The 25,658-nt window shown below is 38.5% G+C and overlaps 1 protein-coding gene across 2 annotated transcripts in view; it reads right to left on the minus strand.

The window, feature by feature from the left end:
* The window catches only part of IMPG2 (interphotoreceptor matrix proteoglycan 2), a 74,928-nt gene that overhangs the window by 18,952 nt on the left and 30,318 nt on the right, over positions 1-25,658 (minus strand). For both annotated transcript variants that reach the window (XM_089910464.1, XM_022590585.3), the window contains exons 6-10: positions 24,601-24,762; positions 20,701-20,759; positions 18,186-18,206; positions 11,233-11,477; positions 9,656-9,741 (exon numbers count right to left, since the gene is read on the minus strand). In XM_089910464.1, coding sequence (XP_089766590.1) covers positions 9,656-9,741; positions 11,233-11,477; positions 18,186-18,206; positions 20,701-20,759; positions 24,601-24,762 — 573 coding nt within the window. The remainder of the gene's footprint in view (positions 1-9,655; positions 9,742-11,232; positions 11,478-18,185; positions 18,207-20,700; positions 20,760-24,600; positions 24,763-25,658) is intronic.

Below are 25,658 nucleotides of genomic sequence, written 5' to 3' on the forward strand. Positions count from 1 at the left end.
TATCTGTAATTTGTTGTCAAAGACCTAAGCACATTGCCCACAGCAGAAAGAACAATCAGTAATTTTATTCATCATTCTGAAAAGTATTAAATTAAGGTCTTTTATTTTGATAAGAAATTGCAACACATCAAAATGTGGTCTCTTACCTTGAGCAAATAGGAACATCTGTGAATTGGTATCACACTTACAAAATAAAATTTTCTCTTTCCAGTGACTTTTTACTAATGTAGTACTAATCATATCTTAAAGTTTAGCTTCAGGAATAGAAAAGTAGACAGAAACACAACCATTGAACATACTAATTATTTAATCCTGTGAAGGTTAGTCCACGTAAAAAAGTTTAATGATGTTAATAGGTAAAACAGCCATAACACTGGATAGGAGTTTATATATTCCAATCTATGCTGAATAACAAAAAGTAAGAAGTGTCATATGCATAGAAGGAATTCACAAAATATTTCCTACATAAAAACTGAAAAAGGAAAATAGAAAAGATCAATCATTCTCTACTCTAAATAGCATTAAAATCACATGCAAGGACTTCCCTGGTGGTGCAGTGGTTAAGAACCCACCTGCCAATGTAGGGGACACAGGTTCGAGCCCTGGTCCAGGAAGATCCCACATGCCGCGGAGCAACTAAGCCCGTGGGCCACAACTACTGAGCCTGTGCTCTATAGCCCGTGAGCCACAACTACTGAGCCCACATGCTGCAACTACTGAAGCCCACGCGCCTAGAGCCTGTGCTCTGCAACAAGAGAAGCCACCGGGCTTCCCTGGTGGCGCAGTGGTTGAGAGCCCACCTGCCGATGCAGGGGACAGGGGTTCGTGCCCTGGTCCGGGAAGATCCCACATGCCGCGAAGCAGCTGGGCCCGTGAGCCAGGGCTGCTAAGCCTGCGCATCCGGAGCCTGTGCTCCGCAACGGGAGAGGCCACAACAGTGAGAGGCCCGCATACTGCAAAAAAAAAAAAAAAAAAGAAGCCACTACAATGAGAGCCCACGCACCGCAACGAAGAGTAGCCCCCGCTCGCTGCAACTAGAGAAAGCCCGCGTACAGCAACGAAGACCCAACGCAGCCAAAAAAAAAAAAAGTAAATAAATTTTTTAAAAAAATCACATGTAAGCTTTTTAAAGACACCAATGCCCACACCCCACACCTCAGAGATTCTAACTTAACTGGTCTGAGGGCAGGACCTAGACATGGTACTTTTAAAAGCTCCTCAGTAGAGGATGCAGCTTGATCATGTGTTGGTTGTATTATTCCAGCCTGGGTTTCTAAAATACTTCTTTAGTTGTTAAATCATTATATTTCTCATCAACTGGAACCTTCAAGAAATTTTCCACAAGCATAAACCTGCCTGAAGACTAGAATTCATGGAAGAGCTATAAACAAAATGAAGCCCATGAAAACTAAGAAACTCTGAATAGAATCCTCTCCCCACTCTTCCAGGAGATTCCTGCCAAGGGTAGTGAATTTTCACTGGCATATACTCTCAAGCCTAATGTGATTTTTAAACAAAAGCACACAATTTTAAGGTGGCTACCTACACTTCAGTCCATGGCCAGGAACTAAACAACCTACTAGCCTACGGAGGGACTCAACCCAATGTCACGACCTAATTAGTCTTGTATGCTTTGCCTACACACTTCCCCTTGTCTCTCCATCAAGGGTCCATGTGAGGAAGCCTTAGACAGCACACTCTCCTAGTCACAAGGGAGGGAACATGAGGCAAGAAATCACTGAGCATGACCCAATGTATCCCCTACAAATGCATAGTAGGCCACTGCATATATATGGAGATACTCTCAGTTCCATCTACTATTTCTAAACTAAAAGCACTAAGTCAAGTAACTAATTTTCTTTTGTGGAACTCAGTGACACCAACACTTCCTACCTTGTTCATGCTCTTTTAATTAGGTCCTATTTTAAGTGGGCCATCCTGCTGGCTATTTTCATCTGCCACCACCCTAGCTCCTTCTCTTCCCTGATAATTTCATCACCCTGCTCCCTTACCAGCTGTCTTCTGAGTTTACAGTTTTAGAAGCAGAAGATCAAAGGACAGGAAGAGTGAGAGGTTTCGGTATTTCTTCCCAGTTCCCTCCAAGCCTCAATACTGCAGACGTAGCTGCGTCCCTCTACAATTGCAACTTCAGCTCTCACTGGGCTCTGGTAATTGCATTTCCTCCCCTTGCCCTACAATCCAATGGATGGGAATGGCTTCTCACTGTTATTAGTCTCAGCATACTTCAAGATCCCTTTTTCACTCCCTTAACCCCTTAACAGAACAGGTGGTTCTGTTACTATTGAAACCCTGGTCGTGCCATGTTTTGTAGTGCAATGTATTTTTAAAATCCATAAAAGTTTGAATCACTTCTGTCAAAAGATGATTACATAATTTGTAATGAAATACAAATAGCCAGAAAAGGAAGAATGAGAATCAATTAAAATAACAACAACATGAACCAAAAATGGTATCATTCTGCTAAATTTGATTAGAAATAAAGAATCTAGAAAGTTAAGAGGGAAGTGATGAAAAGTGGATGGCGCAATACTAGTGAATATTTTTGCCAGTGTGACTTTGGTCAAAAAATGGAATAGAGGAAGACACATCTGAGCATTAGACTGGAGTCCGTGACCAGAGTCTGATGAAATGAAATACATAGAGAAAGTAGAGAAAGGCAAGATATATGTCAAAGAAAGAGGAAGACCATCCTCAAAAGACTGGATGTAACTGCAAAAGATTAAAAAGTAATAATAATAAAAGAACCATTTCAGGATAAGAAATTACGTCTTGGGAATTCTCTCGCCAGAAGTGAACATGAGGATATCAAGACTTGATTCATGAGTAAGGCCAAAAAGATGATCTAATCAGGGGAAAGACTTCTGGCATTTTTCTAGTAAATTTTAATATTTTAAGAGTACATCATCACAAGGAGCGAACTTAACCTTATATAACTCTATGTAGTGAAGGCAGCTTGCAATCACTGACCTGCGTACACAGTGCTCCTATATAACCCAGCACCAAACAGACACACAAAGTTGCCTTACGTTTCTGACTAGAGGGTCTAAAACTTTCTGGGTCCTCAAGAATGGGCCAGAGTGATGTCAGCTGAGTAAGACATCCCCCACTCGTATTCCCCCTTCAACAGTAACAATTTGGCATCCTCCATGGACAAAAGTGCCTTTGTGGGAGCTGTGGGATCCAGCATCATACACCAAGGGACCCAGAAGGAGTCTAGCCCACCCATGCACAGGGTAAGAAGCATACAGACCTCAGTCCTGGCTGTGGACCCTGAGGTGGCCCGTGAACTGGCTCCAGCCCCTCTTGGACGCAGTCTGGGAGCCCCTGGAGAACAATGACTTAGACAGTCACCCATGAATGACAGAGCCTTTGTGGAAGTCCAGGAGTCCAACAGAGAAGCTCCAAACACACCATTTGAGCAAAAAAGTCCAACTTTAGACACATTGGCGAGTGTAAGAGGAACAGTTTCCCTTTACCCACCTCATCCCTCCCCCAAGGCAGCACAGCTCAGGGCCAAGAGAAACCCTCTCTGTACATGATTTCTGCACAGCGGAAAGTGAGAACATGTGAGTGAGTCTCTGGCCTCCCCAGCTGTGCAGGACCTTGCTAAAGAGGTCTGTTTCTCTCTCACTCTATCCAGAGAACTGAGTTGTAAGCTGCACGACCAGGGGATGGGAAGTGGCTGAAAGAACAGCGGCCAGGACTCTGAACATATCACAGGGATGCAGATCCTACTAACTACATGACTGACTCCACCAGGAGGCCTGACCACAAGCTGTCGAGACACCTTGCCCATGGATCCCCCTCAACTGGCCCATGGGCACCTCACCCCCACAGGCACCTCCTCCACCCCACGGCCAGCTCCTCGTGTGCACTCCCCATGGCACGGAGAGCGAACTTCGGCAGACAGCTAGCGAGCAGGCCCAAAAAGCCAGCCTGAATCTATCTATAGGCCAAGGAGAGACGACAAAGTTAAGCTTTTGCACTTCCTTTAGGAAAGCTGTCAGTACTTAGCCTGGTGCACTGCAGGATCAAGAGAAGGCATACAGGGCTTCCCTGGTGGTGCAGTGGTTGAGAGTCCGCCTGCTGATGCAGGGGACACGGGTTCCTGCCCCCGTCCGTGAAGATCCCATATGCCGTGGAGCGGCTGGGCCCGTGAGCCATGGCCGCTGAGCCTCCGTGTCCAGAGCCTGTGCTCTGCAATGGGAGAGGCCACAACAGTGAGAGGCCCGCATACCGCAAAAAAAAAAAAAAAAAAAAAAAAAAAAAAAGCATACAAGCTTAAGAATTCTGCCACAACAGGCAGCAAGAAGTGTGGAGAAGGTGTATCCATAGGAGGTCTGAGAAAAACAGAAAGAAAATATCCAAATGGCCAATAGCTACATGAAAAGATATTCAACATCACTATCATCAGGGAAATGCAAATCAAAACCACAGTGAAATATCACCTCACACCTGTTAGAATGGCTACTGTCAAAAAGACAAAAGTGCTGGCAATGGTGTGTGGAAAAAAATTTTTTCCTCATAAAATTAAAAATAGAACTACCATGTGATCCAGCAATACCCACTTCTGGGTATATGGCTAAAGGAAATTAAATCAGTGTGTCAAAGAGATATCTATAGTATTCCCATGTTCACTGCAGCATTAGTCACAATAGTTAAGATATGGAAACAACCTAAATGTCCACTGACAGATGAATGGATAAAGAAGATGTGTTACATATATACAATGGAATATTATTCCGCCATGAAAGAGAAAGAAATCCTGCCATTTGTGACAACATGGATGGACCTTGAGGGCATTATGCTAAGTGAAATAAGTCAGGAGAATACTGTATGATATCACTTATATGTAGAATCTGAGAAAGCCAAACTCATAAAAACAACTGTAGAATGGTGTTTTCCAGAGTCTGGGGATGGGGAGATGGAGAGATGTCAGTTAAAAAGTACAAACTTGCAGTTATAAGCTGAATGAGTTCTGGGTAGCTAATGTACAATGTGGTGGCTATAGTTAACAGTACTGTGTTATAAACTTGAAATTTGTCTAAAGAGTAAATCTTAAATGTTCTTACCACCAAAAAAAAAGAAAAAAGGTAATTATGTGAAGTTACGGAGGTGTTAACTAACTCTACTGTGATAAGTACTTCACAATATATGTGTATCAAATCATCATATTACACACGTTAAATTTATACAGTGTTGGATGTCAATTATATCTCAATAAAGCTAGGGGGAATAAAATGAATTGACCAGATGGAGAGAGCAACAGCTCAATTCCAGATAAATGAAAAGACAACCAACTGAAGTCCAGAATGTAGAAGTAAAACAAATAGAAGCTTTTGTTTTGCCAAAGGCTCAGTGCTTTATAAGGCCATCCTTTGGTTTATAAAAATCTTATGTTAGGAAGTGGGGCTGAGCATGCACATATGTTTGAATGTAACAAAACTATCAAATTTTATAACTAGAAAGACTCTTAAGAATCATTTAGTCCAAACTTGCCTATTAAAAATAAGGAACTGAGGTTCATAGAAGTGAAATGTCCACAGTCACAAAAAATAGAGAAAAAAAAGTCAGAACCAGATTCTGAGTTTCTAGAGTTCGGTCCCCGTGCTTCACTCACTATACCAGACTGTTCACTGAGGAATACATACAGAGGGCAAAAGGATTTCCAGAGGAGAAACCGGAGCTAGCAGACTTGGCAGTCTATTCTCATTCAGGTTAGCATATATGCACAAATCTAAAAGACCCAGGTGAACACAAAAGAGAGAAAGGAGGAAAAACCATTTTCTAATATTAAAACATCTATGTTGAAAATGGAGGCTGTTTGTATATGAGGAAAAGTTTCTTTCTTTCTCATTTTTTTTCTATTATCTAAAACTATATATGTATTCAGTGAAAAGTAAGAAGGCCATTTACTCAATACTAAGTTCTGTCCCTCAAAAATGTTGGTACGATGATGAGAGTCATACCATACCAGGGAATTCACTTGTTTTCCTCTGAATTACCTAAAACCACTTATAGAGATATGTTAAAGCCACCTGTGCTTCCAGCTGAGTAAGGCATATTTACATCCTTGTAAATTCTAAGTGTGCATTTTTTTGAAATTCTAACAGAGAAGGCGAAGCTCTTCGACCTATACTTAAGAAACTGAGTTTTATCAGACAGAGCCTATGATCTGACACACATTAGGAAAGCAGCTGAATCCTCAATGAAAAAGAAATGCTCAAGTAATATATATGATTTCGATATACTTATAAACTCCTTTTCAGTTCATAAAAGTTAAAACAATACACAATATCTTTAATAAAAATTAAGCCACAAGTAAACAACGTAAAATGTGAAAGTAAACAACTTGACTTTTTTTTTTTTTTGCAGTACGCGGGCCTCTCACTGCTGTGGCCTCTCCCGTTGCAGAGCACAGGCTCCGGACGCGCAAGCTCAGCGGCCATGGCTCATGGGCCCAGCCGCTCTGCGGCATGTGGGATCTTCCCAGACCGGGGCACGAACCCACGTCCCCTGCATCAGCAGGCGGACTCTCAACCACTGCGCCACCAGGGAAGCCCACAACTTGACTTTTTAAATAAAGAAGGAAGACCATCTATTTCAAACAAGTACCCAGTAAAAAAAAAAAAGGGCAGGGCAATGAAGCTCTCTCATATATTTTGAAAGATGAACACATACATGCCAGGAATAGCACTTTATTTATTTTTATATGAATAGATGTTCCCATAGTAACAAATTCAACTCATGAATTCTTCTTTTAGTTCAATGTAGTATATTAACAGGTTCAATATTATATTGGCCAGTTTCACTTCTGCTAAGGCCAACTGAAAAGTTTGCTAAGTGCTATAGGAAGCACACTGTGCAACAAGTGATTTTCCAAACCAGGAGGCCAAAAGGTGTCAAATTCAATATCCCAACATTCTTAAGTCTAAAATAATTTCTAAAAATAAAATTGGATAAAAAAAATCTCATTTCTATTAAAGAATAGAGAGAGAGGAGTGGGAGAAGGGGGAGAAGGGAGAGAAGGGGGAGGAGGGAGAGGAAAAGGAGGAGGGGGAGAAGGGGGAGGAAGGAACGGGGAGGAGGAGGGGAGGAGGGGGAGGAGGAGAAGCAATAATCAGATACCTCTAATTAATCATTCTTTTCTTTCATGTTTTTTAATCACCCATTAACATTGCAATGTCTCCTCAAATTGAAAAACTAAGGAGTTGGCTTAAATGCAAATAGAACCACAGAAGAGGCAACATAAATGAACAAATGAGTCCAGGTAGTCAGTGTTTGCCAATAATTAAAGGGGTAGCTTCTTTCAGCCAAGCTCTAGCCACTTTCTGCAATGGGAAATGTAAACCTAATGATATCAGATCTTCCGGTTTTCAAAAGAAGTTGGAAATCTGCATTTTTATGCAAAAATCTCCTTACTTTTAAATATTGGCTTTTTAAAAAATTTGGGGGCTTCCCTGGTGGCACAGTGGTTAAGAATCTGCCTGCCAATGCAGGGGACACGGGTTCGGGCCCTGGTCCGGGAAGATCCCACATGCCGCAGAGCAACTAAGCCCGTGCGCCACAACTACTGAGCCTGTGCTTTAGAGCCCATGTGCCGCAACTACTGAAGCCCATGAGCCACAACTACTGAAGCCCACGTGCCTAGAGCCCGTGCTCCGCAACAAGAGAAGCCACCTCAATGAGAAGCCCACGCACTGCCACAAAGAGTAGCCCCCGCTCACTGCAACTAGAGAAAGCCTTTGCACAGCAACGAAGACCCAACGCAGCCAAAAATAAATAAATAAATTTATAAAAATTAAAAAAAAAAATTGGCCCCAAAGCACATGCCTATAGCTGGATCCAGTCAGCTGGTCTCCAGTTTGCAACCCCTGACTTACGCAGAAATTTCTGTCTTTACATCGTTCTAAGATATCATCACAGACCTGTGGTTACAGAAGCCCTGAGTAGAATGGGATTAGAAGGAGCGGAATGTGCCATGTTCGCAGTGGATCATCCACTCCCTGCCACCGCACCTTGGATGAAATCCTATGACAGCACTACTTTATTTGTGTAGAAGTCTGTCTACAACCACCAGACTGGAAACTTCTTGTAGGCAAGGCCACACCTTATTCATCTTAGTTTCCCCAGCACTTGGCACATGAAAAGCACAAAATAAATATACTTGAATTAATAAGTGAATGAATAAACAAACACCAAATGAATGTAATCTCTGATGTCAATCCCCCTCTAACCTTTTTTCTCCAACATGTAACTTGGTGAAAAAGAGTATTTCCAGTGACTCCACATTTCAAAACTGAGTTGCCCTATACCTGAGCAGAAGTAATGGCTGTATATATTGGTTAAGCCAATTTGGGGCAGACTTTCTAAATTTCAATTGCTGGATTAAAGCCAGGAAACAAGTATCTGAAATTAATTAACATTAATTTCTTCTTTGCCATATGAGACAGAAAAGAAGTCTCAAGAGGGTAGAAGGAGCAGGGAATGAAGAAGAAGGGAGTCTCCATTCTGTGACTATGTGATAATAAAAGATCGTGTAGTCGTGTTGTAGACAGCTTAGTCTCTACAGGTGTTGTGGTTGTTGTTTTACCTGCACTTGAGGAAGCCATTTCTTTTCTACTGGATGCCTCCCTGTAGATGACATGGCAAGTGGAGATTTGAAGGGGGCAGAAGAGTGTCCAGGGGAGTTAAGTGGTAAGAACAAAAAGGAAAGTTCATTCCATGCCGTTTCTGTGCAAATGGGAATGCTTTCTGCCCAGGTTAAAAGGAGGCCTGATTGGAAGGTGGGGGTGGGATGGATTGGGGTTGACATATATACACTACTATGTATAAAATAGATAACTAATGAGAACAGACTGTAAAGCACAGGAAACTCTACTCACTGCTCTGTGGTGACCTAAATGGGAAGGAAATCCAAGGAAGAGAGGATATACGTATACATGTGGCTGATTCACTTTGCTGTACAGCAGAAACTAACACAACATTGTAAAGCAACTATATGCCAATTAAAAAAAAAAAGAAATTCTACAACTTCAAAGTGCAATTTAAAAAACACACATGTAAGGATAAATAACATTAGAAATAAATGGACTTAAATATGAAAAAAAAAATGCAGGCCTGGTATACCATCCCTGTCAACTAGCCAATATTTCTACTCTGCCTTCTCTCCTTTCCATACACACACTGTTCAATATGCTTTGGAGTTTAAACTTTTTCTTCAATACAATCCTTGGAACAAAAATGTATACTCTGTATCTATGCACACCAAATTTATAATCTTGGCTATAAAAACTATTTCTGGGTAACTTTTAGAGAACAACTCAGTGGGCACTTATAGCTTAATTATCACCAAGCAAGTATGAACCATAAATAAGCTTTCTACCATGTGTGGACTTCGGCAATGCCAAATGTGTGGACTTCATTTAACCACTGTGGAAGGCTTAAATTATCTGAACCAATACTTGGGTCTCATGAGCTGACAACTATGAATAATGTCCCAAGGATGATATAAGAGAATATGTGTAATAGGAACAGCTTGGGAAAGTCATGATACCAAAGTAAGCAGGTAAGTGTACAAAGAAGAAAAGCTTGAGGGCCTGGTTCTAGGAGTAAAACACAGAAACATACTTACCAGAATAGATGGTAAGGTTTCCTCAAGACTTGAACTTTGGGTGTTCCAAACTTGGTCTTCACTTTGGGGAAGTAAAACTCCTCTCACTAAAGAAAGAGTAACATTAAAGAACATTTTTAGTTGAGACACAATTGTACTTGAGGTTCAGGGACAACTAAAAACCAAGTTTTTCCTTTTTATAGCTTACATTTGGGTAGAACAGATGGGGAGTCGCTTAGAAAATGCTTGATACTTTATTCAAATATTGTACTTATATTAGCACAACCTGTCTAAATTATAAGACTCCAACATAAAATAAATATTCTCCCCATCATTACATTTAGGACACTCCTATATTATTTTCTTTCCTTTCTCAAGCAATTTTTTACTCTTTTCAAGATTCCTATGAAGTAGTTGCTTTAAAACTGATTTTTTTTCATTTTAATAACAAAGTTGAACTGAAATTCCAACTCATTTAGTTGATGCTAAAAATGGAGAAAATTATGCAAAACTATTTCCTTTTCGGCAGAAAGTGCCTTTGAAAAAAGGGGTAAGACACCAGAGAGTTTATCACTATACCAGTACTAAGCCATAAAGTTAACAGAGTAGACTGTATAATTTAATTCAATAAGATTTACTGAATCCTTGCTAGTTACCATGGACTTTGATGAGATTGAGGCTATAAACATTAATAAAGTCAAGTTTCTTTTGTGGAACTGTTCCCTATGTCACAGATAAATACATATTATAAAACAATATGAAGGACATTTATATAATGTATGTGAACACAGACAAAGCAGAAAATGATTTTGCCTGGAGGAGAGAAGGAATCAATAAAAGCTAAAAAGAAAGGATTGTCAGAAAGGTGATCTGGTGCATACACAAAAACAGAAGCAGAATCTCTCTTAATTCACCCGTTCACTGACATAAAGGGATCAAACAGAAGTCAAAGACCCTATTTTTGGAAAATGTAAGTATTTTCCAAAATTCTTTCTCAACTGTGTATTCAGTTATCTTGTCTTCTATGGAAAACAAGTAGCATGAGATCAAAGATGAACATATCTTTTAAGATGATTGAGTCACCTAGAAAGCTGCAGCCATTCAGAACTCTGAAGCTGGCAAAACAAACAGAAATGGATTTTAGGAATAAAATTCTGAGCAACTGAAATGTACATCTACTGAAAGGTCAAAGCACCTGAATTAGTTAGTACTGGATATCCTAAAGCTTTTGTTAAACTTGCTTGGAAATTCTGAGAGAACTGTTGACCTCTTCTTTAGGACACCTTCTAGGAAGTAGCTCCACCCCAGGCTCCACATAAAAGGAAGACCTCACTATGTTGTTTATGGATTTAGTTTCCTAAACAACCTCATTTTGCCTATGGCATATCTTAATCCTCATGCCATTCTTCCACCAGAAACCCCTGATTGATCTACCCAAATTATCTGCATGGCTAAAGTGCCATTCATATCAGGATGGCTTCTGTCTCATGTAGTCTAGAGAGTGCCAGAACCATATATATTTTTGGAAATTAGTTTTCCCAGAATATATTGGAAAAGAAACTAAAACTGTACAAGGACTTAATGGTTATCCAACTTACCATCAATAAGCTGAAGGGAGTCAGGATCCAGATTCAAAGAGGAGGTCCCCAGCAAAACATTCTGGTGCAGTGTCTCAGCAATATAATCTCTGAAGTTACTAATTGTATAAACAGCAGTAGGCTTATCATCCAATTCCACAAGACCATGGTTCTCCACCTTGTTGGAGTGAAGGCTAATTAGGTCCCAGGTGGTATTGCTGATGGCATCACCATTGAAGGTAACTGCATAGTGAACATCTATGCCACTATGGATGAAAAGAGAAACAGATTAGGTCCCACCAAGGAAACACAAAGAAAGGAGCTTTGAACCCACCAAGAACAAACATTAGACCTAGAGGGAGAGTCTCAAAAAGCATGGATTCCATCACCATTCTCTGAAGACTCTGGGCAGCCTTTAGCCATCCCCTTCTTCCCAGAGAACAGAGGGTTATAGATCTAAGAACATGGAAAGGGGTCTAAGGAGGCCGCAGAGTCAACCCTGCACAATACCTGAGCGTATTCTTCCCCCATGTTCTCACCCCTTCAAAGCCAACTGCTCCTTTTCCCTATCAGCCTGCTTCCTTCTTTCCCTGTTAGCCTTTTTCCTACCTGATTTAAAAGAACAAAACAAAACAAAACCCTCTAACTCTACTCAACAATGGGAAATCCTCTCATATCTCTTTATTACTGTTGCTGGATGAATTATGTACTCCACAATGGGGAGTGAAGCAATGAAGAAGCTTAATTACTATGAACTAAAACATAGTTGCCTATTGTGAAAGGAAAATATGAAATATTTGGAGATAAAGCAAATTGATGATGTTTTTTAAAATATCATGCTAGAATATTTTCTAATATGACAGTTATCTAAGTCTCTCAGGAGACATACTTTTGTTTTATAGCACAGACAATTTACAGTCCTATAAAGTTTAATAGTGAATTGTAAAAAAAAAACCTACTAAAATGTGATGGGTTTTTTGGCCTGATAGGAACGATAAATCCAAAGTTTATGATTTTACTAACCTGTAGGGCATTTAGCAATGTTGTATCTAACTTAACAATCCTTTCCCAATTAACTATATATACTTCTTTCAAATGCTCTAGAAACTAGCTCTCATTTTTCTGCTGGTTCCCTCCTTAATGTGCTGAATAAAAGTTTGACAAGTGCTAAGAAATAACTTTGTCTAGGAATGGGGCCTTTTCACTATCTTTCCACAAGCAAAAAAAGAGAAGATTTCTTGGAATAAAGGATAAAGTGAAAACAATTAGTAGGAGATGATATGTCATTTGATATTTTCTTAAATAGTCATTTTGAGGAAACATCAGAATATAAAATTTTTAAGCCAATAGAATTACTCCTTCTAGACACTCAGATTTATCTAACAGCTAAAAACTAACACTTTTGTAAGTGCTTACAATGTGACAGGTATTTCACAGGCTTTAATCTCACTTAATATTCATAATAACCTTATGAAGGTTTTATTACCTTCAGATTATTATTAAGAAACCGAGCTTTAAAGAAGTTAAAAGACTTGCCTAAAATTTCACCATATATAAGGGATAGATAGAGCCAAGATTCAAACACGGATCTGCCTGACTCCAGTACCTGTATTCTGAACTACTTTGCTATACTCTCAGTAACTTTAATTAAACTATTACCAGAAAAAAGTCATTATGAGAATGGCTTTGCTCTACTCATCATTCTGGCTTCCAGCCAGTCTATGAGACACAGCCATCAGAGGCAGTACCCAGCAAGCCACACCAAGATCCCTCCAGAGGAAAGGAGAATACCACCCTCCCAAAGATAAACCACTGAAGGCAGATGTGCAATGGAAATAATCTGCCACCTTCAGACATTCTATAGGAGCAAAATGATGCCCAAAGCAAAGCACTCAAATAAATTAAGCACTTCCTCCTCTGAGCTCACTTATATATTCCTTGATTATAGCCTTTGCTGTTTTGTAAAAAGATTCTGTTTATAGTGACTGCCTTGCAGTCTCTCCTTGAGTTTCTATCTCCAATGTTTGGCTTGGTACCTGGCATTAAGTGCCTATCAAATTAACAGAAATCTATACCTGCCTGAATATAAAGAGAAAACTGCAGCCTAATTAAGGTATTCATATATCTCAAAAAAAAGTGTCAGGATAATGAGAAGTGTCTCATAGAGTCTAGAAAAAGGGTTAGTCAACTAATTTATGCTACCATTAGTGAAAAGTTTCTGATCAGTGTATTGTGCCTTCCTTGTAACACAGATCCCTAGATTGGAGACAGCTATAACAGGCTAGCATGACTTTGATACTGGCCATTAGGATCACCCAACCTCCTTTCTCTGATCTCAAGCTTGCAAAAGGAACTTTTGATTATAATTCCCTACAGATTGTCCTATGGGGAAAGAACGCATGAGCTAAGCCAATGCAATAACTAGTCAGTTGGCAGATATATTTCTTGCTTTAAATAGATCAATCAGCATTGTATTTTGTGGTTTGGTAAGCATAAATTGGTCTCAAGAGACCTCTCCTTCCTGGGAACACTGGCAGTTCTGGTCTTGTCCAGGGCCTACAGGGGAAGCCATGAAGGTGTTACCCCTCACCTGCCACAGGAGCAGCCAGGCATGATATGATGTTCCTGTCCCACTCTAAGGTCAGTAAGGTTTTCCTCCCAGATCTGATAAGCTACCACTTCCAGCAGGGTGGTTTAGGGAGCTTTAAAGTGGTAATTGAGCATTTTGACACCCAGATGCCCTACTAAGTGGCGAGACATCTGCTTGTCATCTGTAAATTCCCTCAAACCCTTAATTTTTCATATCATAATATGTTGATTCATGAGTAATTCCTGATCTCCTTTTGTAAAGAAATAAATTCAGTAAAACATGCTAAAATAACCAAATGATGGTCCCAATGTGAAATAAAATAGTATGAGGGACACTTACTGGTCAGAACTTACCACACCACATGTGTCCCAAGCATTTAGGACACAATACCTGGCTCATAGCAGTTCACTAAATACTTTTGAAAATAATGAAAAAACAAACGGTCAATTTTATTCAGTAATGCAGGCAGATAAGACCATTGAATTTGTGCCACTTAAATGACAGTATGTGATACTCCTGACTTAATCTGAAGGGTTTTTAAGTCTCTAAATATGAAAGAGTAATTTTTCACCCTAAAGAGCATGCATATTATCCTCATACATTTGTGTCTTCTGGGTAATGATTTTAGGGACACTGCTTCACAGCCAGAACACAACTCTGTGAGGATGTGCATGCTCTTTCCAAGCTCTGTGGGTGGGATGGACCATGCCTACATCTCCAGAAAGGTGAGCTTCTCCTTGGGATCTATGCCCAACCTATTAACATGTTAATATGGCTCTAAGACTCTAAGGCTCTAAGGAAGCAGTGATAAGGGAAAAAATGGAGAAGAAGAAAAGGCTGTGCCAGTTAGCACTTGAGCTACAAAGAAAATCAGACAAGGCTACAAAGAAAATCAGACAAGGAGAGTCAAGCCTTTACTGAGAGCCTACCATGTGCTTTGCATGACTTAAATAGCATAGGGAGAAGACCAAGAGAAATGTTCCTGGATCAAGAAATCTGAGCAAATCAGGCAGTCTGGGTTAGATCACTAGCCTTACTCTTTACTGGCAAAATATAATTTGTCTCCCAATGTTTCCCTTGGACTTCTAAAAATAACACTTCTAATATCATCTACCTTGTCTAGTAAGGATAAATTCTTTAAAGAAGATAAAATGCCTCACAGAGATACTGCAATTTATTACCAAGTTTTTGTCCTGGAAAGAGAACTCAAAGTAATGCTTGAGGTATCAGAAAACCATTTATTCTCAGATCGGAGAACTTCAGCATGACCCAGAACAGACTTAGTTCTGGCATGGTAAATGGAATACAGAGACATCTCAGGATGAGGAACAGAATAAAAGCCAAGAGTAAAAGAAAGTACATAAGACACAGAATGCACACTGGTGACAAAACATTATCTGACTGAAGAAAGCTATGCTGGCTCTCTGCACTCAGCAACTCCAAGTTAACCAACCATCACCATAGTAGCATCATCTTTCATCTTCTAAACTGAAACGACTGCTATGTAGAGGAAAGTTTCTCTGTCTGACTGCTATTTCCAGAGACATCAATCATGTGGAGGTGAAATTTACCCTTATTCCTCACCTCTAATGCCCTGATTGGCTTTTTGATGTGTGCAGGTTTTAAATAGAAAAAATAATGATACCACATCTCGTGACAACTGATCAAACTAAAGATATTTCAGAGAAACTCAGACATCCCTTCTTCTCTCATCCTTCTATTAGGAAGAAGGTGCATACTTACAAGGCCTGGAGCTGAATTTTTGAAGTGTGTATACCAGGCAGATATTTTGTTTATTCACTTCAAATGGGTCCTAATAACTTAAAATAATGTGTGCATCTTGAAAGAGGTACAAAGCAAATAGAAAATTTCATGTGTATATAAATGCTTATGGAGAGAGAGAGGGGTGTTACATATTATATAAATAGACTATTTCTGTGCCACACATTCATTCACACACAGCTCAAAATAAAAGTATACCAGAAAGTTATGAATAAACTCCACCAACTGGTTAATATCTGACAATACTAAACAATTTTAGAAACTGTACTTAGGTTAACAATTCTATCATAAAATCTAATGGTTTCATATTGAATTGTTGTCTGTGTCCCGATAGAGAACTTAGCACTCAGCAACTGAATACCATTCTTTGATCACAGGATTAACATCAGAATTCGGGTTGTTTTAACATTCTAATCTCCCCAAGAGGGCAGCAATTAAACAATCTTTTGGTTGAATATTGACCATCAACACATATACCTATAATATAAACACACAGAGCAGTCTGCATATACTAAGAGTACAGAAACCCAAATCCTGATTATTTTGGGCAAAATATCTGATACCCTCTAGTCACGTAAGCTACGGCAAATCAGTTTGCCTCTCTAAGGCAAAACTGCCTCACCTCCAAAAGGAGAATGAATATTCTCATTTTCACTATCTTACAGGGATATAAGAAAATAAAATGAAAAAACAAAAGAACCCGTACTTTGACATATCTCTGAAAGCACTTTTAATTAGACTGTGTTCCTAGATGATGGAGACCAACAGTTATTCATTTTTGCAGGCACAAGGTTTGCCCAATTAGCAGACACTTAGTGAATATTTGCTAAAATAATATAAATGAAAATGAGGAAGTCAGAAAGCCCTTTTCAAATATAAGATATTATATTTATATCTTATATAAATGAAGGCATAATGACATGGATTGACCTGGAGTGTATTACGTTTAGTGAAATAAGTCAGACAGAGAAAGATACTCTATGTTATCATTTATATGTGGAATCTGAAAAATAAAATAATCGAATGAATATAACAAAACAGAAACTGACTCACAGATATAGAGAACAAACTAGTAGTTACCAGTGGGACGAGGAAAGGGAGGAGGGGCAAGATAGGGGTAGAGGATTAAGAAATACAAACTACTATGTATAAAATAAATAAGCTACAAGGATATATCGTACAGCACAGGGAATATAGCTAATATTTCATAATAACTTTAAATGGAATATAATCTATAAAAATACTGAGTCACTATGTTCCACACCTGAAACTAATATAATACTGTAAATCAACTATACTTCAATAAAAAAATAAAAATATTTTAAAAAGATATTACAATGAAGAAATATTACCGTATCTCTAAACATCTCTGTACTTAGCTTATGAATTTGCTTCATGTTTTCTATATTATGGTTATCAATCTTTCAAGAGAAAGTAAATTTTAAATAAAGTTGAGTTCAAAGATAAAATGACAAGCAACCTTCACAAGGGGAATTGACTATGTTTTTATATTATGCTTCTAAGAAGTTCCAGAGAGCAGCTGTTTTCGCAAATGAACTATGATAGAGATCAGCTTTCTCCCTTTCATTTACCACTTAAAATGACACTTGATTATATTATTCAATGACAATAGTATACTTGAAAGTGTTTTCATTAATGCCAGTTTTTATTCCAATTTTAAATTAAGTATAACTCAATATTTTAAAGTATTTGTCGTAGGCTATATTGTACAGCACAGGGAATATAGCCAATATTTTACAATAACTATAAATGGAGTATAACCTTTAAAAATTGTGAATCACTATGTTGTACACCTGAAACTTATATAAAATTGTAAATCAGGGCTTCCCTGGTGGTGCAGTGATTGAGAGTCTGCCTGCTGATGCAGGGGAAACGGGTTCGTGCCCCAGTCTGGGAAGATCCCACTTGCCACGGAGCGGATAGGCCCGTGAGCCATGGCCGCTGAGCCTGCGCATCCAGAGCCTGTGCTCCGCAACGGGAGAGGCCACAACAGTGAGAGGCCCACATACCGCCAAAAAGAAAAAAAAAAAAATTGTAAATCAACTATACCTCAAAAAAATTTTTTTGATTTAAAACTAAATAAAAATAGATTAAAAAATAAAAGTACTTGTCAGTCAGCAGCCTATGACAGAAGTCTGTAAACTACAGCCTGTGAGCTAAATCCAGCCCACTGTCCATGAGTTAATGGATTTTATATTTTAAATAGTTGAAAAAAATCAAAATAACAATATTTTGTGACGTGAAGATCACATGAAATTGACATTTCAGGGTCCATGAATAAGTTTTATTGGAACACAGCCACGCTCATTCATTTTCAATATATTGCTTACATCTACTTTCATCTGATAGTGACAGAGGTGAGTAGATGCGACAGAGGCTGTATAGTGTGAAAAGGTTTGAAATATTTACTATCTGACTCTTAACAAAAAAATGTTGGCCAACTCATCTGTAAGGAGATGAACAGTGATATTGGAAGTAATAAAGAAATTAAGCCACACTCCCTTGGACCTTGGGCTACCATATTTTCTGAACTACCTCCTCATTAGGTGGACAGTATAGAAAGTGCCAAAAGTTACTCTACCTGCCATTTTCCTTAGGGGATCTGAAAACAAAAATGGAAAGTGTTAAGCAGAGTTTAAGAGCGTTATAATTGTCATATAATTCATCAAACTACAAGTTCTTAATGTATTTCCTCTGAAATGTTTCTTTAAATGAAAATGCTTGTATATACTAGATAATGAAAAATTCCTGTACGTTGAAGGAAGATAGCAAAGGTGGAGAAAATATTCTATTTTAAAGTCAATAGTCTTTACTGTCTTCAAACTTGTTAAAAATACTTTTAAACAATTAATATATGGTTATCTCTTTATAAATAAACTTTTTTTCAGTAGATCAGCAGAGAACTCCAGCTATTGGCACTAACAAAATTGGGAATACTTTTGGGGGGATACAATGTGTTATGTGGTATTAAAATGAATAAAAGAAAATCAGATGGTACATAGTAAGGTTCTAAGGGGTTGGGAAAGGTCAGGACTGACTAACTTATAGGATATTGCATAGCTTTTAATATTTATTTATTTAATGTAGTAGAACTTCCCATGTGCTATGCATTTTACAAAAATTAATTCATTTAATCCTCATGAAAACTTATTAAGGACCATGAACATCCCCATATTACAGGTAAAGAAACTGAGAAACAAAACAACTAAATAATTTACCCAAAGCATTTAAAAGTATTTTTAATAAAGCAGGATTAATATAAATTGTATAAATTATCTTTTTTATACAAAGGAGAAGTTAAGGCTTGTTAATTTATCCAAAACCATCCAGCCAGCAGTGCCAAAGGCAGGATTTAAACCTAGACAAGTTGATCCCAAAGGCCAAGTTGCCTTTCAAGTGCTGCCAAATGAGAGAGGACTTCAAAAGCCTCACCTTCTCAGGCTCTCATGTGAGCTTTAGTCACAGCTGGAGGCAAGTATCCTGTGCAAAGGGCTAAGGCTGAACTGGGAGACAGGTCATGGTGTGAGAGTAGCTGGAGGGTCAATTTACCATGCTTGCCCTCGCCCCTGCACCAATAATTAGCCGAGTGTCCTTAGATAAAATACTTAAATTCCCTGTGCTCTGGTTTCCTTGTCAGAAAAAAAGGAGGATAACAATAAGTATTTCACAGCATGGCTGTTGGGATTAAATGAATTAATATAAATACTGGCACACTGTGCTCGATTTAATATAAATACTGGCACACTGTGCTCGTAAGTGCTTGCTATTATTTCTGGAAAACCCAGAAGTTGTGACAAGACTATGCCAAAGATGCATACACTGTTAATTATGCTCATGCTCCCCTGCATCCAATAGGTGGGCCACAGCTACCACCCACACGCTCCAAACCTTCAGAGGACTCAGTCTAGCACAGAGGTTAAGAGCGAGAGCTATAAAGTCAGTCACTTTGTTTCAAAATCCCTCTTATGCTCTAACTTAAAAACTCTCTGACCTTGGGCTAATACTTCATCCTTTTAAACCTGTTTGCTCCTCTGCAAAATAAGTATTAATAATGATATTTTTGCTGAAAGAATTGACGATTATGTGAGCTCAGGAATGTGAAGCGGCCAGAAGTATTCACTCAGTAAATGTTCACAAGTATTATGCTGCAGGTCGTAAGTAGGGAAGAAATGTCTTAAAAAGAGGTGTCTGGGGCTTTCCTGGTGGCGCAGTGGTTGAGAGTCTGCCTGCCGATGCAGGGGACACGGGTTCGTGCCCCGGTCTGGGAAGATCCCACATGCCGCGGAGCGGCTGGGCACGTGAGCCATGGCCGCTGAGCCTGCACGTCCGGAGCCTGTGCTCCGCAACGGGAGAGGCCACAACAGTGAGAGGCCCGCGTATCGCAAAAAAAAAAAAAAAGAGGTGTCTAATTTACCCAGAACTGTTATGTTGATGAACACATCCCTTCCAGAGCGGCCATACACGGAGATGTCAAAGTCACCTTAGTGTAGCACTGACGAGCATTAGGAGCACGCTGAGGTCACATCTAATCTGACTTCAGGCTCCCTTCAGTGCCAAATAAAAGCAGTGTGACTTGTCAGCAGCAAGCTGGGGACATGAATTCCTAAGTTCTTAGCCTGGCCCAACTACAATTTAATATATCTCCTTGAATATATTATTTTGCCTTTTTCTGACTCAGTTTCTTCATCTGAAAAACCAGCATTAGGAACATGAATTTATAGGATTGACATATACACACTACTATATATAAAACAGATGACTAATAAGGACCTACTGTATAGCACAGGGAACTCTACTCAATACTCTGTAATGGCCTATATGGGAAAAGAATCTAAAAAAGAGTGGATGTATGTATATGTATAACTGATTCACTTTGTGGTACACCTGGAACTAACACATTATAAATCAACTATACCCCAATAAAATTTTAAAAAATAAATTTTTTAAAAAGGAATATGAATTTAACAAAATAGTACTGAATTACAGTATTCACATCATTTTGAATCATTGTTAGAGTATACATAATAAACACAAAACGATATTCCATTTGAAATAAAGAGTTCCACAAAACATGTGCATTTTTGAAGTCTATTTACCTAAAGTCAAGTACATGAATGTCCTTGTAGCCCAGTAGCCCAGTAAATGCATTTTCCACCTGTTAAAAATAAAAATAAACTTTATAGCTATGTAGAAATGTAAAAAAAGTACATAGAAAAAATGCTTTTAAGAGTCAAATATAAAGTGCCCTGTTTACAGCCATTAGAAGCTTGTACACACATATGGATATATGTGGATCAGAAAGTTAAGAAAATTATAATTGTTACAATGTTAGAAAATAGTTTTTACATCACTGACACATTTTCCTTTTTCATTTTGATTTTTAAGGTTTTGATGTGCTTTAATATTAATTTTTTCCAAATTATAAAAAACACACTTTTATTGGCAAAGCACTGTTTTTTCCCTTATGTGATGAAATGTGAAAAAAGAACTGGTTTCAAAGAAACTGTAATAACATTTTTTAATGTAATTATATGGATTAGAAGTCTGGCCACACATGGACATATATACACTACCAAACGTAAAATCGATAGCTAGTGGGAAGCAGCTGCATAGCACAGGGAGATCAGCTTGGTGCTTTGTGACCACCTGGAGGGGTGGGATAGGGAGGGTGGGAGGGAGACGCAAGAGGGAAGAGATATGGGGATATATGTATATGGATAGCTGATTCACTTTGTTATAAAGCAGAAACTAACACACTATTGTAAAGCAATTATACTCCAATAAAGATGTTAAAAAAGAAAGAAATCTGGCCACAGCACACACGCTAACACACAGTCAGGTGCTCATTTCCTCGAAGTGTAAAATGTCTGGTGGCATCTGTTTCCTACTCCTACAACACAAGGGACTGTGAACACAGCTAACTTAAGAAAGAAATCTGCAGACCTGGGCTTAGGCCTTGTTGACTGCTGGTCACGAAGGAGGTTATAAAGCAGTAACTGGTCAAAAGATCAATTTATGAGCATCACAACTGCAGGAACCAGTTTTATCACTGAGTTTTTAAAATCAAGCCACATAAATCAATGTAAGCTTAGTGACTAGAGTGGGGGGAAATGCTAGATTGGACCAAATACCTAAAAAAATCAGTTATGCATAAATATATATTTAACAAAATCAAACATTTTATCCACAACATTTCAGAAGGTGACAGTCTCACCAGATGAGTCACTAGGGGGCCGACACTAGAACAAGAGAAGTTGTTAGTGACATCTCTGGGCATCTGCTTTTAAAACCAAGTCCACATATAATCAGGAGAATGGGATTTTCTTAAAATCTTGGTTCACCGAAGATATTCATGCCTTGCAGATAAAGAATCCAAACATGTGAAACTTTTTAGCTATAATAATTGCCTTGTTTAATTCTCTGAAAGAAAACTGAGAAGTACTATTAATTCTCGGAGGATGAGGCTGGGGATAGAATCTGCAGCACTAGGAATCCAAAGACTGAGGGTTAGTGCCAGCTGTTTTTACTGGCAGAGTGGCCAGGCACAAGTCTTCTTTCATATGATTAATGCTGCCCTGCCCACCAACCACATTAGTTTTTGTAAGGTTAAAATGAATGTAGCTGAAAGTACTCCATTAATTGCAAAATGCTGTACAAGTGCATGTTATTATCAATACTAAACCCAACTCATCTGGGGTTTTGCCATCTCTTGATTCAAATACATATATGTATTCTAATTAATCATACCCAGTTAGCTATGTACAGGTACCCAGTTGTAATAAAGTCATTCCACTTTATTAACATCAAGATTAGTAACAGGTACAATTTACTGAGTGACTGCTATGTACCTGGCGCTTTGATATAACATTACTTCTAATCCTTTCAACAATACCAAGAGATACATATCTTTCCCATTATATGGTTGAGAAAACTGAGACTCTGAGATGTCAACTAATTTGTCCAGATCATGCATTTGGTAAGTGACTGAATCCAAATTTGTTCAATCTCCAATCTTTCTACTGAAATACATGCCTCATCCTCTTTCCCCTGATAAATATGGTTTTAAAATTGGGACCAGGACTGGGAAAAAACTGTGAGGCTCACCACAACTTCTCACCTGAATTAAAATGAAGGGGACTCTGTATTGATATAAAGGAAGGAACACTTTCAAAGGAAGGAGGAGACCTGATTTTCCCTTCTACTCCTAGAAGCTGAAATGAAATGACCATGAACAAGTTACTTGCCCTCCTGGGTTTCATCTATAAAATGGAGATGATTACCCACACGGATGCTGTTAGCAAATGGACATACAGCAGGATGCAGAACACAAAGCACTATGCGAGGACACTGTGTTGATTCCGTGTCTGTTGTCAGGTATCCACACTCCCAAGCCTATCACAATGACCTTTCCCTCTCTGATGTCATTCTTGGTGATGTCCCAAGTTTATCTTACTCTTCTCCTCATAAAAAATAAAAATAATAATAAAAAAAATTTAACGGCTCCCGAACCTCAATCCTCCCAAGCAGGCTTTCTTTTTCCCTGTGTCTTGCAATATTACCTAAGAAATAATATTGAAGGAACAATTCCTGTGACTGTGTCCTGAAGGGAGAGAGCTTGAGGGCCTCCTTCAGTTTGCAGTAAACATGGAGACAGGACCTTTCAGAGACATGACCCTGACCCTGCAGTTCCATACAAAGAAGTGGCTATTCGTAAACATTTTATTCCAGGTAAAAGGACGGGGATATAGAAAAAGGCCAGAGAAGGAACGGATCCTTCATCACCCTCAAATCACCTCAAGCCAATAGCTACCTATACCTCATAAAGTCCCTGCTGGACATGTTTTTTCAGAGTGTTTATTAGACTTTCTCTAAATATGCAGTCATTCAGCACGATTGTTTACCCAAACACTGAGGCTTATTAAAGGTTCCTTAATCCAAGGGCAGAGAGAACCAAACAGCTGATCCAAGACACTATCTGATGCCAGGTGGCCACTGGCCTGGCTGACATTTCTTCCACACACCATACAGCCTCACAACTTGGCCACACAGCTAGGAAATTAATCGTCTGGCCTACATTCTCTGTGTCTGATGGCTGCAATAATGCTGCTTGGCTGAGAGATGCACATTTTTGTTTCTCGTCTAAACAGTGTAAAGAGAAGGAAATTAGTCCAAGGTAATGGAATTGAAAAACTTAGCCAAAGAGAATTCCATCAAGAGCGATGGAAAAGAAATAAACAGGAAGGAATGATGTGCCCTCTCACTGGACAGAGAGAGGAGATGGGCACTCAGTGCCTTACAGTCTATACAAGAGCAAAGGCACACAAGAAGGGGGCCAAGAATGGGTCATTTTTGACTGAAAGAATCTTGAGTTCAAGCCCCTATATAGAGTTCTTCCAGAAAGTAAGGTTGTGGGATGGTCTAATGCACAATTCTTTAAAGAAACCCCTTTTTAAAAATACTTCCAACCAAGGAACAGAGATAACAGGAAAATTTACTTTTCACTGGATATCCTTTTGTCCTTTGAACTTGGTGCCTCATACTACCTATTATTAACTGTTAAAAATTTTTCAACTTAAAAAAAGAACAAATATAAAATTTTAAAAATTAAATGTAATGTTCCCTCAAGAAAAACAACACACTAAATACAGTTTCTCAAAGATACTCATTTCTCCAAATATGGTCAAGTTAAAACCATGCCATAGAACACATTCTTCCTTGGCTGTGCAGCCAAAGTTGGAAATAGCATTTATTTGGTAGCAGATGGCAAACGCATACAAAATTTTGTTTCAATGAAATAGTTCATCTTTCGGTGAACTTTTCACAGAGTTTCTAAAGAAATGGCTAAATCACCACTCCCTGAATCAAACAGATGGAAAGCTTAAATCCGAAATCTACCTTTAACCAGTGTTGTTAATATGGGAAATTTACAACCCCAGCGAACTATCTTGTATACAAAAAGAAATAAAAGAATAAAAACATACAAGAAAATCACCCACCTCTGAAATAAACTCTTCTACAAGGCGCTGGTGGTGAAAGCTGTAGGGATCCTGTAGCTCTTCATTGTATTGTTCCCCCAAAAGGTGGATACTGAATTCTGCAACCTGCTCCACTGCTGGTTTTGTGGATTCTTCTATCGCATTCTCAATTTCATTGCTAATCTGGATTTTTAGAGAAAGAACAATAAATGTTCACTCATTCAGTCAACAAGTATTTATTGATCACCCATGATATGCCAGACACTGGGCCAAAGGCAACTTCTGATGATGATTATTTATATAATATTTGACTTTGAAACTAACTGGTGGACTTTAAGACATAGGCTAATAGTAAAATTACTGTGTATTTGTACATTCCTTTGAATACACAGTGACTGGTTCAGGGAAGGACAGAACATTTTGTTAGTAAATAAATAAAAGGAAAAAATTTTTAAAGAAGAAAAAGAGCTGAAATTATCATCTAAAAATAGTCTAGAAGGGTGTTTCTCAAACTTTTTGGTGTTAGGACCCCTTTAAACTCTTAAAATTCATTAAGGAACCCAAAGAAGTTTGGTTTTTGTGGGTTATATCTATAGATACACACCAAACAAAAAATTAAAAGAGAACTTTTAAATATATAAATTCATTTCAAAATAAGAAACTCATTACGTGTACAAATGAATAACATATGTTTTGCAAAATAAAAAAATTAGTGAGAAGAGTAATGTTTATATTCTTACAAATTCTTTAAGGTCTGGCTTAATAGAAGATGGCTAGATTCTCATATCTGCTTCTGCATTCAATATGTTGTTTTAGTTGAAGTACATGAAGAAAATCCAGCCACACAGATATGTATTGGGTAAGGAAGGAATACATTAATAGCCTTTTCAGATAATCATGGATAATCTTTTCTGATACTGTGCCAAACTCAATGAGTGGAAGTGTTTTAAAGGTTAGTTTCTACGTGGAATCTGAAACCACACCAACAAACTTTTTGTACTCTGTAACATCTAAATCCAGGTCTTCCACAAGCCAAAGCTGGAACAATTTGAGCAACAAAATAAATAGTGGATTATAAT

Source organism: Delphinapterus leucas, chromosome 4 (genome assembly GCF_059928025.1).
Source record: "Delphinapterus leucas isolate spDelLeu-1000000601 "Yukka" chromosome 4, BTC_Dleu_Yukka2, whole genome shotgun sequence".
NCBI lineage: Eukaryota > Metazoa > Chordata > Mammalia > Artiodactyla > Monodontidae > Delphinapterus > Delphinapterus leucas.